General features: G+C 43.1%; 1 protein-coding gene across 4 annotated transcripts in view; it reads left to right on the top strand.

The window, feature by feature from the left end:
• The window catches only part of TMEM255A (transmembrane protein 255A), a 52,622-nt gene that overhangs the window by 15,446 nt on the left and 24,019 nt on the right, over positions 1 to 13,157 (top strand). For 2 of the 4 annotated variants that reach the window (XM_034950642.1, XM_014343540.3), the window contains exons 3-7: positions 1,770 to 1,832; positions 4,481 to 4,570; positions 8,597 to 8,665; positions 10,123 to 10,194; positions 10,604 to 10,692. In XM_034950642.1, the coding sequence (XP_034806533.1) occupies positions 1,770 to 1,832; positions 4,481 to 4,570; positions 8,597 to 8,665; positions 10,123 to 10,194; positions 10,604 to 10,692 (383 nt within the window). The remainder of the gene's footprint in view (positions 1 to 1,769; positions 1,833 to 4,480; positions 4,571 to 8,596; positions 8,666 to 10,122; positions 10,195 to 10,603; positions 10,693 to 13,157) is intronic. The other 2 variants (XM_008976742.4, XM_003823144.4) reach the window with 1 other exon arrangement.

The following is a 13,157-nucleotide window of genomic DNA, read 5'->3' as shown; positions in this document are numbered from 1 at the left end:
CCCGTAAGAAGCTGCCTCCAAATTTCTCTCAACTCCACAAGTGGCCCAGAGTGCCAAAAGCACAGACTATTCATGGATTTTCTCCTAAAAAATAGAAGCCGTGGAACATATCAGAGGGGGAGACAAGATGGAACAAGGAAATTCTCTTAGCACGAAATAGAGCACATAATTATAAGATTTTCCAGCTCAAGTCAGGTTAGAGTGGTTCAAAAGTTAAATGGCTGTAAAAATAATAATAATCACTAGAAAAAAGTAATATTTACTGAGTACTTACTGTGTACCAGGCGCTGTGCAAAGTTCTTTGAATGTATCATCCTGGTTAATTCTCACAAAAGCCCTAGAAGGTAGTCACTACTGTGGTTCCTATTTTTACAAAATAAGAAAATTGAGGTTTAGAGAGCTTAACCAGTTTGTTCAAGGTTACACAGACATAGAAGAGCTGGGGTTGGAAGCCAGGCTAGTGTGATAACTAAGTTTTAATCAGTATATTTTATGGCAAAATATTTTAATTATATCTGAAATAAGACCAGGTGGGAGACAGGCATTGCTTGACTGTTGAATGAGGATGTTCTCAGTAGAGTCTTGGATATTACCCTCATGCACTGCAGCATCTATTTCCCAAGAGACATTGCTGTCTGAGTGGCCCTGCACAAGGAGTCCTGGAGATTTACATTCATTCCTTCCATTCATTCTCTCATTCTTGGGGTCTGAGACAACCACCCAGTCCCCCTACACTGCCCTACCAAGCTCCTGCCCAGCCCTTGGGTCTCTTAGATTCCCAAACCTAGGTGCAAGGCTTGGGGGTCTCAAATTGAAATAGATGTCCCTGTGAGCCAAAGTAAGGCTGCAGATGGAAACCCAGACCATTAGTGAGGCTAAAGAGAAAAGTAACTTCATCACTGAACTTGTGTTAAGATTTATTGGTCCGTTCTCACCACTCTTTACTTCTTCCACTTTCATCCCCATCAACAGCTATCAGTTAGTGATCATTTTCATCTAAGACTGGCAGACTCAGTCCTCTAATGGCAGAGCTGAGAGGGCAGTGAGATCTGTTATACCAAGCCATAATCTCAGCCACTTAGACAGGAAAATTGTTTTTAGGGTTTTACACTGCCATTTCTGTTCACCCTTTAATGAATGCTTTCTGTCCATAAATGAAGCAGGGATGGAAGAAGGGGTGAATAAGTGCTAACATAAATTGCAGTGGGTCAACCACAAATACAGGCTTTCAAAAAAAAAATTTTTTTTTTAAATTTTTTTAGTGTGGGTTAAGGTGCTTCCTGATTTCTAAAGTACTTCCTGAGTTGGATTGGTATGCCAGATGCATCAAAATTGCTTTTGCAAACCTTTGTTTTGTGATCTATACATCAAAGTGGAAGGTCTTTTTCAAAAAAAAGATAAAGATAAAAATATAATGTGTGCTTTTCATCATTATATGTCTCTTACTGACTCACCAGTCACATGCTAGGTAATAGATATTGCAATTGAAATAGGCAGGCTCTGAAAGCTATGGTTGACCTTTACTTTTAGTTTTTGGGCACATAAGTTTCTTCTTAGGTATGATTCATAGCTACAAGGGAAAACTGGCAAATGGTGGGAAAAATACTTTTATTGTACATGCTGTATTTGTGTAAGTAACAGCTGCATGTGGCTTTAGCACCAATACCCCAGTTTTTTCTTTTATCCTGAATCATACGAAGGGGCTGGAATGATTGTGTGGTCAGCCTGACTGTCATCCCACATACTATGTATGCCATATTGCTTTGCAGCTCGGCTTTGGATCGTTCCTTGGAATCATTGGATCAAACCTTATTGAGAACAAAAGGCAGATGGTAAGTTTTCATCCCTTATAGAGTCAAGTTCTTCCTCTAAAAAAGCACAACATTTATGTGGATAAGTAACACATTTCTTAAGTTTGTGTGATTTGGTCATAAAAGGAACTGCTACTTTGCCTTTTCTCCTAAACCTCTAGGGAATGTGTTTTACTGTGACCCTGTGATATGGGATTGGTTCTCATCTTGCTTGATGCTCCCTCACTGGCCTAGCTAGATTCCTTATGCCAAAGGGATAGAATATTCTGGATCTTGCCCTTTGCTTTCCTCCTTACTCCCAAAGGAGTGCTCCAACCTATCCAATCAGGCTATGGTCCTCACCTAGAATGCTTTTGCTTACATTTCTGTTACTACAGCCCTGGATTATTGGTGGCCGTCACATCTTTCTCTCTGATACATAATCTTTTGGGCAAGTTTTCACAGAGAGTTCCTGCCTTTTAGGAGATTACAATATAGCAGACTTTGATTTAATGAGCAAATGTACTTGTGGCACACACAAAAAAAGATAAAATAAAATTATAAAGCCATCCTAAAGTATCTCCATTACCCATAGTTCAAAGCTAAGCATGTTGTAAGATTGAAAGGAAGGACAAGCATATAACAGAAGGTGAAGCTTCTATGTCTTAACAGGGGCCCACAAGGGCAAGCTGTTGTACTTTCCTGGTTCAATCTGAAAAGGCTCCCTCAAGGGTAAAGGTAGAAGATATAGACTGAATTGCAAGCATATTGCAGTTTTATAGAGTTGTAAATCAAGATGCCTGGTGAGTGGTCAGATGCTGATTGGGCTCCCCCTGTACAGTCTCTGTGGCACTGAAACTTTGACAATGGGGTCTATTTCACAGCAAGTTTAATCAGATAACGTAATAGCTCCAAGGACAGAGAACTCTAACCATATGTTTTCCCCAAGCGATATGGGGAATCACCCTCAAGGGAGTTCTAATAGTTTTTTTCTTCCATTTCACCTGGGCTGCCTCCTTGCCAGTTGTGTTTGCACTTTAGGCTTAAATTATTCAAAATAATGGGGGAATTTTAATTGTAGAGCTGATCATAGCATAGCTAATAATGTCAATTTCATGACATTGTTCATACATTATTTACCAATTCTCTGTAACACTATAAAGTGAGAATTATGGGGAGAGGTTTCTGAACAACTCCCAAAGGAGATAAGTATTTCCTCCTAGCCTGTTGAGGTGGGAGAACCCTAGGGTGGCCTTGATTTTTTTTTTTTCGAGATGGAGTCTTGCTCTGTCGCCCAGGCTGGAGTGGAGTGGCACGATCTCGGCTCACTGCAACCTCTGCCTCCCGGGTTCAAGCCACTCTCCTGCCTCAGCCTCCCGAGTAGCTGGGATTACAGGTGCATATCACCATGCCTGGCTAATTTTTTGTATTTTTAGTAGAGATGAGGTTTTACCGTGTTGGCTAGGCTGGTCTTGAGCTCCTGACCTCAAGTGATCCACCCGCCCCAGCCTCCCAAAGTACTGGGATTACAGGCGTGATCCACTGCGCCCTGGGTGGCCTTGATTTTGATTTTCTCCTTCTCCCTGGAGAGCAGCTTGATGCCATGTGATCTCCCCCTCTTTTCTTCCAAAAACCTCAGGGAAAAAAAGTGCTGATTCCATCTAGTTCTGAGGGTCAACACAGGCAGGCGGTCAGCTCAGGTAGCATCTATCCCTGCCCCTGGAAAAGCCTTGAAATTCCTATTTTCCCCCACATTGGGTTGTAGTAGCATCTTTGTAATAGTAGACAAATTATTAGGAAAATTTCTGTTATCTAACACAATCAGAGAATAGGGTAGCCTGGTTCTAGCAAACATTTGTCTTACTTGAAAGTTTTTATATGTACCATACTGGCTGTGCATAGTGGCTCACACTTGTAATTCCAGCACTTTGGGAGGCTGAGGCAGGAGGATTGCTGTTCTCAGGAGTTTGAGACCACTCTAGGCAACATAGGAGACCTGTCTCTAAAAAAATTTAAAAATTTAAAAAATATGTATCATACAACGTTGATTCAGAGACTTCAATCCTTTGTAAAATGTCCTTGACATGTAAGTCTTAAGTTGAATGTCCTGTTTCTTCAGTGTTGCAGAAGGTCATGTAGAGTTTTGCAGGACCCGGGAATCATCATTGCCTTCATCAGTGCCCACTATAGCATCAAGTAGCAGTGTGAGGGGGTAAAAAGAACACTGGATTAGGAGTTGGTGGGCACCAGGCTTTTCCACAGACTAGATGGAGACCCTGGGCACACCATTTCCCCTCACTGTGCCTCCATTTCTACATAAATAAAATAGAGGATTGAACTACCTAATGTCAAAAGTCCAACATTATTTCTGAGTCCAAGGATGGAAGGGCCGTGCAGTCAAATTCCTTCATGGACAGCATGCTAGATACCAGCAAGCCTCCTCTTCATTTGGTGCTCACAGAATGAATTTCTTAGCTTTCCCTGAAAATGTAAAAATTGCTTCAGTTGCCCATTCTCTGCCTCCCCTGCCTACCTCCCTTCCACTCATCCTGCATGACCAAAAAGAGCATTCCCATGGGGTGGTAGGCTAGAGTTCTGCTTTGGCTGGAAGTCTCTTGGGAATCGCCTGGTCCCCAGAGGCAGCAAGTGTGAAAGGCTAACAGACGCTTTTGTTTTATTCCCCCCTACAGCTGGTGGCTTCTATCGTGTTTATCAGCTTTGGTGTGATTGCGGCTTTTTGTTGTGCCATAGTTGACGGGGTCTTTGCTGCCAGACACATTGTGAGTATTTTTTCGTCCTGAGTTAAAGTAAATAGGCAATACAACAAGGCCCCACTGAATGTGTGCTCGATGTGCAGTCCTTTGCTTAGTGTCATGAGGGTTGCATGAGAGGGAGAAGACACAGTCCCTTTTCTCAAGGAGTTGGCAGTCAAGGTGAAGACACCAATGGACACGCGGACATCTAGAGAATGAGGTCTAAGCTGGGGGAAGAAACTCCAAGTGCCATAGTGGCTTATCTTGGATTCCAGAGGTCAGAGAAGGCATTCAGTGGTGGTATGGCTGGAGCTAGGCCTTTGACACGTGGGTAAGATTTGAGAAGGCAAAGGATCAGGGGAATTGCTTAGAACTAGTATTGGGGGTAACGGGGTAGAGAGAGAGCACCAAGAAGCCACATGACTTATGGTCAATGCCGTCACCCAAACAGTCTATGAAATGGCATCTGAAGAAACAATTCCTGGGCAAGGGGAAAAACAAGGAATGCCAGAGAAAGGCCCTTTGCCTGATTTTCTTTCAGGACCAGGAATATAAATGTAGGCCCCTCTACCAGATCCATCCCTTCTGATTTTAGCTGAGATCAGCCATCTTTTTCATCATCTTTTTCTTCTTATAAAGTCAAATGACACATCAGTAACTTTAAACATCCATAATTCTACCACCCTAACTTGACAATTTTTATTGTTTTTGCATATTAGCTGCTGAGTATATACCTATTTTTGTAGCATAGTTGCAGTCAATCATAGTATGCATACTATTTTGTATTCAACAGAAGCCATCTTAATAACAATAATTCCTTGTTTTTGTGTACTGCATTTAGCTTTTCAATGTGACTTCACATCTATTACCTCATTTGAAACCCACAGTAATCCTGTGATATATATAGGGCAGGCATTATTATCCCCATTTGACAAACAGTATTCACTCTGAGGCAGTCTCCATGGCAACATAGGCCTAGTGGCTAAGAAGCCTGCAGTAGATTTTGATGGCAGCATGAGCTAAAATGGCTTCCTTTTTTCCCCTCTTCCTCTCACTCCTAATGTTGTTTGATAGCTTTATTGAGATATAATTCACATCCCATACAATTCACCCATTTAATGTGTATAATTCAATGATTTTTAATATATTTAGTATGTATCAGTTATTTGTGTGCAACCATTACCACAGTCAATTTTAGATTTTCATCATCTTGAAAAGAAATCCCATACCCTTTAGCTTTCACCTCCACATTCCCACATTCTCCCCAGACCCAAGCAACCACTAATATACTTTCTTTGTGTAAGGTATCCCTATTCTAGTCATTTCATATTAATAGAATCATATAATATATATATTCTCTTGTGATTGGTTTCTTTCAGTTAGTATAATGTTTTCAAGATTCGTTCATGTTGTATCAAGTACTTCATTCCGTTTTACGGACTAATAACATTCCGTTGTATGGGTATACCACATTTTCTTTGTCCGTTCACTAGTTGGTGTACATTTGAGTTGTTTCCACTTTTTGGTTATTATGAATAATTCTACTGTAAACATTTATGTACAAATTTATGCATGGATATATGTTTTCATTTTCATTTTCTTTCTACCTAAGAGTATAATTGCTGGATCATATAGTAAGTATGTTTATTTGTTTGAGGAACTGCCAGAGTGTTTTCCAAAGTGGCTGCACTATTTTACATTCCCACCAGAGTGTTTGATGGGTTTGATTTTGCTACATACTCATCAACTCTCATTATTATCTGACTTTTTGATTCCAGCCATCCTAGTGGGTATGAAGCAGTATCTCATTATGGTTTTGATTTGCATTTTCCTGACATTCCAATGTTTTTGATCATTGGCTCCAGTCAAAGGCAATGGGCAAAAATTCAAATTATATTTACTGGAAGTTTCCTCTAATGACCACTACTTGCCTCTGAGTCCAGGCCCTCTCTACCTCCTGCTGCTGGTGACCTGCAGTACAGCATTTGACTCAAGTATTTGGGGGTATGACTGGATGAATATTTAAGAAAATCTTTCTGCTTATACTATACCTGCCCTAAGACATTGGCTAGTCCTCATTGACACCCAGAGAGCTTTGAGGAAGGAGGCTTTATTAATCTATGATGGTATCTGTTGGCCAACTTAAATGAAAGGCACATTTGGACCCTAGCACAGCTTGGATGGGTGAGAGCCAGCTGTCCTATTGTTGAGGCCCTTTAACATCATCTTTCCCTGTTCCTTTGGCTTGGGTGAATCTGAACTTCCTCTCAAGACCTACCACCTTCTCACTCACCCTTCTCTATGTGTCTTGTGCCACTTCTCTTTTGTCTCATATTTCTTTCCTTTCCCCTCTCCCTAGTATAGCCATTAACTAGCTTGGAAAATCACTTTACCTTCTTGTACCATAGTTTTCTTTTCTTCCAAATGGATATAGTAGTAACCTACCTTTCAGAGTTAGCATGAACATGAAATTAAATAATGGGAATGGATATGCCCTAAGAGGGCCTGGCATAGAGCAGACACTCAACATAAAACAATTTCCTTTTCTACCCCTTCATGCCGTAGTTGGTAGCCCTTCAGATTACAGAGGTTGCCAAGCCCTGGCTGAGTGACCTTTTCTTGCCTCCCAATTGCCTTGTTCTTGTTACTCTTCTGGGCCTCAATGAAGAGTATCAGCCAGAGGCAGCAAATGGGCAACTATCACACGTCTGTCTTCATGTAGGGCACTTGGTGCCTGAATGCTTTTTGCAAAACCAGGAGGTGAGAAGGGCTGTGACCAGCACATTAAGCCTCCTCTTCAGCAGGATAATTATGATAATTATTCTGCCACTACCCAAACACCAAACATGGACAATAAGCCCTTCCAGGTGTGAGCATGAACACCCTCATTCCTTTCCAGCTAGACTCCAAGCTAAGCTAACAGGGCAAGGTACTTTCAGAACATTGAGCAGGCAGGAGTTTCATGTAGAAGTAGCTAGCTGATGGAAAGTCCTAGAACCTTAATGGGGAGGCCGGCTAAAAGGCAGGAGGCATTTGAGTGCCAAGTACAAGAGACGCTAAATCATGTGTGGGGAAAAGCAGCCACTGAGATGATCGGAAATGGTGAAAGAAGTGGGGGCAGAAGGGAAGGAGACAATACATAAATTCCCTCTGCCTGGGTACTTCTGCCAAACCCCAAGGTCAATTTGCATAAGTTGTTTGTCCTGTCCTAAGGTGCCTTTGGAAGAAGCCCCCTACCACTCAGGGGAGGTTTAGCATCAGTCCGGAAAGTGAACAGCAGCTCCTGCCTGGAAGCTTCCAGGCAGCCCTGGCTTGTGTCTATTGGTTCTACCCCAACCCCCATGCATGAGAGCTCTCTCTCATCAGGAAGCTGGCCAAGCCAGCAGAGTAAATCGACTGTCCTTGAGCCCCATGTTAGTTTTCTGAGACTTGAACAGTGTTTTTGGAGTTCACTGACTTTATCTAATCTATGTAGTTGGGTGAAAATGGCTCACAGTTCAATTGAGTTAAAATCTACAGCAGCCTCAGGAGCTGCCCCTCCTCCTGAGGCTTGCTTCCTGAGCTCTTCCTTCTGAAAATGATGCGGAAATGACAACAAGAGGTACAAGTCAGCCAGCCATAGTCCTGTCCCCAGGTGATAATGAAACCTCATTGTTGGACTTGAGCTCTCTCTGCTTGAAAGTGTCATTTCATAATAACCTGGAGTTTTGCATCTTGTTCCCTGAGGACTGTTTACAAGAAGACAAAGGCTAGAAGTAAAAGAAAACCAGAGAGGAAATTTCAAGAAGCCCATTTCTCAATCAGTTTCATAATTTCTCATTAACCAAGTAGTCTAATCGAAAGTAATTTTTAAAGTATTTTTGTCTAATCTTCACTCAGTCTCCCTAGACAGGTGACTTTCAGAAATTAACCTAATCTACTGCCTGCCTGCTTCTGTGTGTGTGTGTGTGTGTGTGTGTGTGTGTGTGTTCAAACCTTTTATTACCAAGTACAACACTTGCTGTTTTATTTTCCAAAGTCAAAACCCCTTTGTTTTGGTGTTTCCCTTTTCAGGATCTGAAACCACTCTACGCTAACCGGTGCCATTATGTTCCCAAGACATCACAGAAGGAAGCTGAGGAGGTGAGCCAGAATGAGGCTGCATGTCTTTACCTCCTGGGAAAGTCCCCTGTTCTGCCTGAAACACCCTTTCTTTTACTCCTTTTCATGGGCCTAAGGTTTATTTCTAGGTATGTATAGCTGATTTGTTCAGTGGGTCAGAGCACATTGCTAATGAGGCCATGGTCATAGGTTGGAGACTCATGAGGCCTAATCAGTTTTACTTTGTTCTGTGGCCACAGACTGACCCTCTGACCCCAGCCGGGAGCCTCCCCATATGTGGCTTTGATCCTCAGGGGGACAAATGAGAGTACAGAGGCCACAGGACATGACCCTCCCCCATCTCTGTGGATGATGGTTCAGTTGCCTGAACTCAGTGCTCAGTTGGAATAAAAGTGGGAGCCCCACCAGGGCACTAGGCCTGAACTACGGAGGCAGAGCCAGAGTTCCACACATAGGATGGGTCTGGAAGCCAAATGAGGGTAACTGAGAAGCCAGATCCACCTTTATGCTCTGGGGAGGCTGGGACTGTCAGCCTGGCCCCTCTCATAACACCTCCAAGAGGCCAGCCTAATAATGCTTGAGCATGCACAGATGAGTCTCTCTTCTGCCCCAAACAGCTCTCCTTATGTTCCATGTTGCCTCAAGCAGAGCTAGATGCAATGCATAGTGAGGCAAAGTATGACTCCAGGTCATTTTTGGAGAGCTTTCATTTCAGTATACAATAATCACTTCCCAACCCAGGGATTTCTCCATATGAAACTGTACCTAGGCTTCCAGGAATCTTGACAATTTTGTACTCTATTAACCTCACATTGAAAGTCAATCATTCCCAAATAGTTAGAAAAATGGTAAACTTTCAGTTGGGAAGAGAAAAGGAAGGCAATTGGATGTAAAATGGCCACTGCATTGCACAGCTTCAGGGGAAGCCATTTTACATAAAATACAATGTGAATGGGTGCCCTTGGAGTAAGGCAAAGCAGTCCTGCTCCAAAGGCACCATGGCAAATACTTTGATTATGTCTCTGCCATCCACTTGACTCCTTTTTCTTTTAACAACCATAAATTTACTATTTCTCTCACTGTTCTCAGGTTAGATAGGAGGAATAGAAATGCATATATGATAACAGCTTATCTGAAAGGCAGTAAGCATTTGGATGAAGGACCCAATATAGAAAAAAATGCCCATTTGCTATGAATATTCTCTATAACAAAGCAAGACAAATTTAGCAGCACTTCATTGCATCTGGATGGGGGAGAGAGCTGGACAATTTCTTGCTAACAAGAGATGGTAAATGAAATTATTTTCCGTTTTTAAAACCTTTTTGCTAACTCAAAATGTGTAAAATGTCATTGCTGTTCTCTAGATTTTGTTGTGATAGCTTTCTTGCATTAATTTGGTGACTGTAAAAATATTAATAATGACTTCCGTAGGTTCACTTGTAACCCTGGTCCCCCTAACCCTATTTTTCCTACATAAGGTCATAAGTTCCTCAACCAAAAATTCTCCTTCCACGAGGGTTATGAGGAACCTTACCCAGGCAGCTAGAGAGGTACTATTGTACTTCAGAGTGCATGCGCCGGCCCCTCTGTCTTCCTTCCCACCTTATCTGCTTTCCTCCTGTACCCTGATTTTGCCTGCCCTCATATCCTCATTTCCTTCAGTCCATTTGTTCTTCCGTCTGTCCTTCCATCTGTCCTTCCTTCTCTCCATCTCCACCATTCAGGGATGAGGCACTGAGGGCTGTGGCTGAGGCTGGACATGAGCCCAGCTACACAGTGACTTGCCTCATGCACAAGTTCGGCCAGCTCCCCATCCTGCCCCATCCTTCCCACACATTGGGTGTTCATTTCAAAGCCATCCTTACTGTCTCCTTCAGTCACTAACTCGCATTTCCAATCCCAGAGGGTCCTGCTTCCTATCCAATGCCAGCTCATCTCCTCACTGTTATATACCGTCAGGTTAACTGCCCTCACCTCAGCCGTGAATTCTGCACACCTCGCATCCGGGGCAACACCTGCTTCTGCTGTGACCTCTACAACTGTGGCAAGTAAGTGTTGAGGCCCAGACACAGGAATAATGGTCTGACCACAACGGACACTAGAAGGGCTGAGGTTAAGGAAGGGTGCATTGTGGGAACCAGGGAAGTGGAAGACATTGATCTGTTAACAGATTTTGGCTAACAGACATTACTTGCCTTCTCTGTGCCAGGCATCATGCTAGGTACTTTCACATACTTGATCTTATTTAATTCTTACTTATGATGTATGCAGAGTAATCCTCATTTTATAGATGAGGAGAGTGAAGTTCAGAGGAAACAGACAACTAGCCCAAGGTTACACAGAACTTGAAAATAATATGTATAGGATTCAAACTCAGCTCTGTCTATATCCAAGTTTAACAATGTTCAATAAATAGTTACTGAGTACCTTCTCGGTGCCTGGCTCTGTTCTAGACACTGAAGGTCCAGCAGCCAACAAAACAGAAGTCCTTTCCCCTGTGGAGCTTATATTCTAGTAGGGGAGACAGTCAACAAATACAGAAATATATAATATAATGCCAGGTGGTGATCAGAGCTCTGAAGAAAAATGAAGCAGGAGAGGTAGATAGTGATGAGGGGTGTGTGTGTGTGTGTGTGTGTGTGTGTGCACGTGCACATGCATGCACACTGTATGTTAGATAGAGTAGCCAGGGAAGGCCTCTTTGAGCAGGTGACATTTGTGCAGACCTGAAAGTAGTTGGGGGTGGGTGGGCAACCCAGGTAGATACCTGGAGAAAGAGTGCTTCAAGCAGAGGGAATAGCAAGTGCAAAGGTTCTGAGGCAGGAGCAGTTTTGGTGCTGGTTCTGCTACAGCCACTCTGGCTCTGTGCACTCCAAATTGCTAAAACATCCTTTATTCTTTCTTTCAAAATATATTTAGGCGCTAGGAATACAGAGATTGCCACTGAAGAGCTCGTAGACTAGTAAAGAGGATGGACATGTGAACAATCGATTGCAATATAATGTGATAAGTGCAGTGGGGATCAGTGGATCTGGTGGGGATTCTGGAGGCCCAATGAATGAAAGTCAGAGTTTGCCGGGAGGGAAAAGTGTCAAAGAGTAGGTGATATGGGAGCTGAGACTTACAGAATAAGTAGGGAATCAGGAGACAAACCAAAAGAAGACAGAGGTGGGAAGGATATTCCTGGTAGTTGTGAAGAGGTAGTGGGTGGAGGTAGTTACAGAAGGTGTGGTAGGAGGTAAGACAGAGGTGTAGCCAGAGATCAGATGATAGAGAGCTCATTGGCCATAGGAATGACTTCAGACTTGACCCTGTAGGCAACTGGGGGCCATTGAAGGGTACAGCATGGAAGATGGACTTGAGTGGTTGAGGAATGGAGGCAGCTAGGAGGCCACTGCAAGAGCGCAGGCCATAGAGAATGGAGCCTAGATCAAGTTGGAGACAATGCAAAGCGGGGAATCATTTTAAGAGCAATTTAGAAGGTAGAATCAATAGGGATGTGTGAGTAGGTGATGTGCACAGTGAGTGAACACCTCTCCATGCAGGGTATGTCGACCAATGTTCGTCATGCACGTATTTCCTTCAGAATCTTAGTGAAGGCGAACTGAGGGCCACGGGAGGGAGGGAGTAAGGGGAGGAACCTGCAGAGTGGGGCTGGATGGAGCTAGATTCAGAGGCAGCAGGTGGATGCAGCCCCCTCATCACTCACATTCCCTACTGTCGGTATTTTGGGGTCAGTTACTCTGGTTTAAGGATTAAGACTTGCCAGACTAGAGTCAGGGAGGAGAAGGCAGAGACCATACACCAGCTCTTTACCTTCTTTGCTTGTGCCAGTCTTGTTTCATTGAAAGGTTTGGCAGTGGAGGAAGAGAAATTTATAGATTCAAATGAGGTTTAGGGATTATCTGGGGAGTTCAATTATTTATGTTGTAATAATAACCATCACTTGTAAAGGACTTCCCTCCTTAGCAGCAATGATGGAGAGCTGGCTATAACTGTACTTCCTCAGCCCATCCTTACAAAAATGATCAAAGAAATGTAACACAGGTCCTAGGGGAATTGGGGTTATTTTACTATCTTTCCTCTTGCCTCCCCTCATCCTTCCTTCCCCGATCTGTCTTTCCCTTTGTTTTTATCTCCTCCCTCTTCTCTCCCTCCTCCTGCCATCTTTCTCCATTTTCCTTGGTGCTCTCCTCTCCTTTCCCATTTCATGGCCTCCTAGGGTGGTGCTGGGAGCTGGCCAGAACTGGGCCTGAGATCTCAAGGAGAGAGGAGGCCCACTGAGAGGGTTGATAAGTGATTCCTTGCAGACACACCTTTCTCTCTGTGACAGTGTGTTTCTGAAAAAGGTTTGAATACACAAAACCCTACTTTAAATTCCATTTAGCTGAGTCCTCAGGTGAATTGTTTTTGAAAGTGGAGGCTCAAGTCCATTCTATGTTCCTGTCAATCTGAACTTCATAAAAATTGACTTCCTTACTTTCTTAAAGCAAGTTATACCAGAAGAGTCTTC

The sequence above is a fragment of the Pan paniscus genome, chromosome X (assembly GCF_029289425.2).
Source record: "Pan paniscus chromosome X, NHGRI_mPanPan1-v2.0_pri, whole genome shotgun sequence".
Classification (NCBI taxonomy): Eukaryota; Metazoa; Chordata; class Mammalia; order Primates; family Hominidae; genus Pan; species Pan paniscus.
This window is presented reverse-complemented; position numbering and strand designations above follow the sequence as displayed.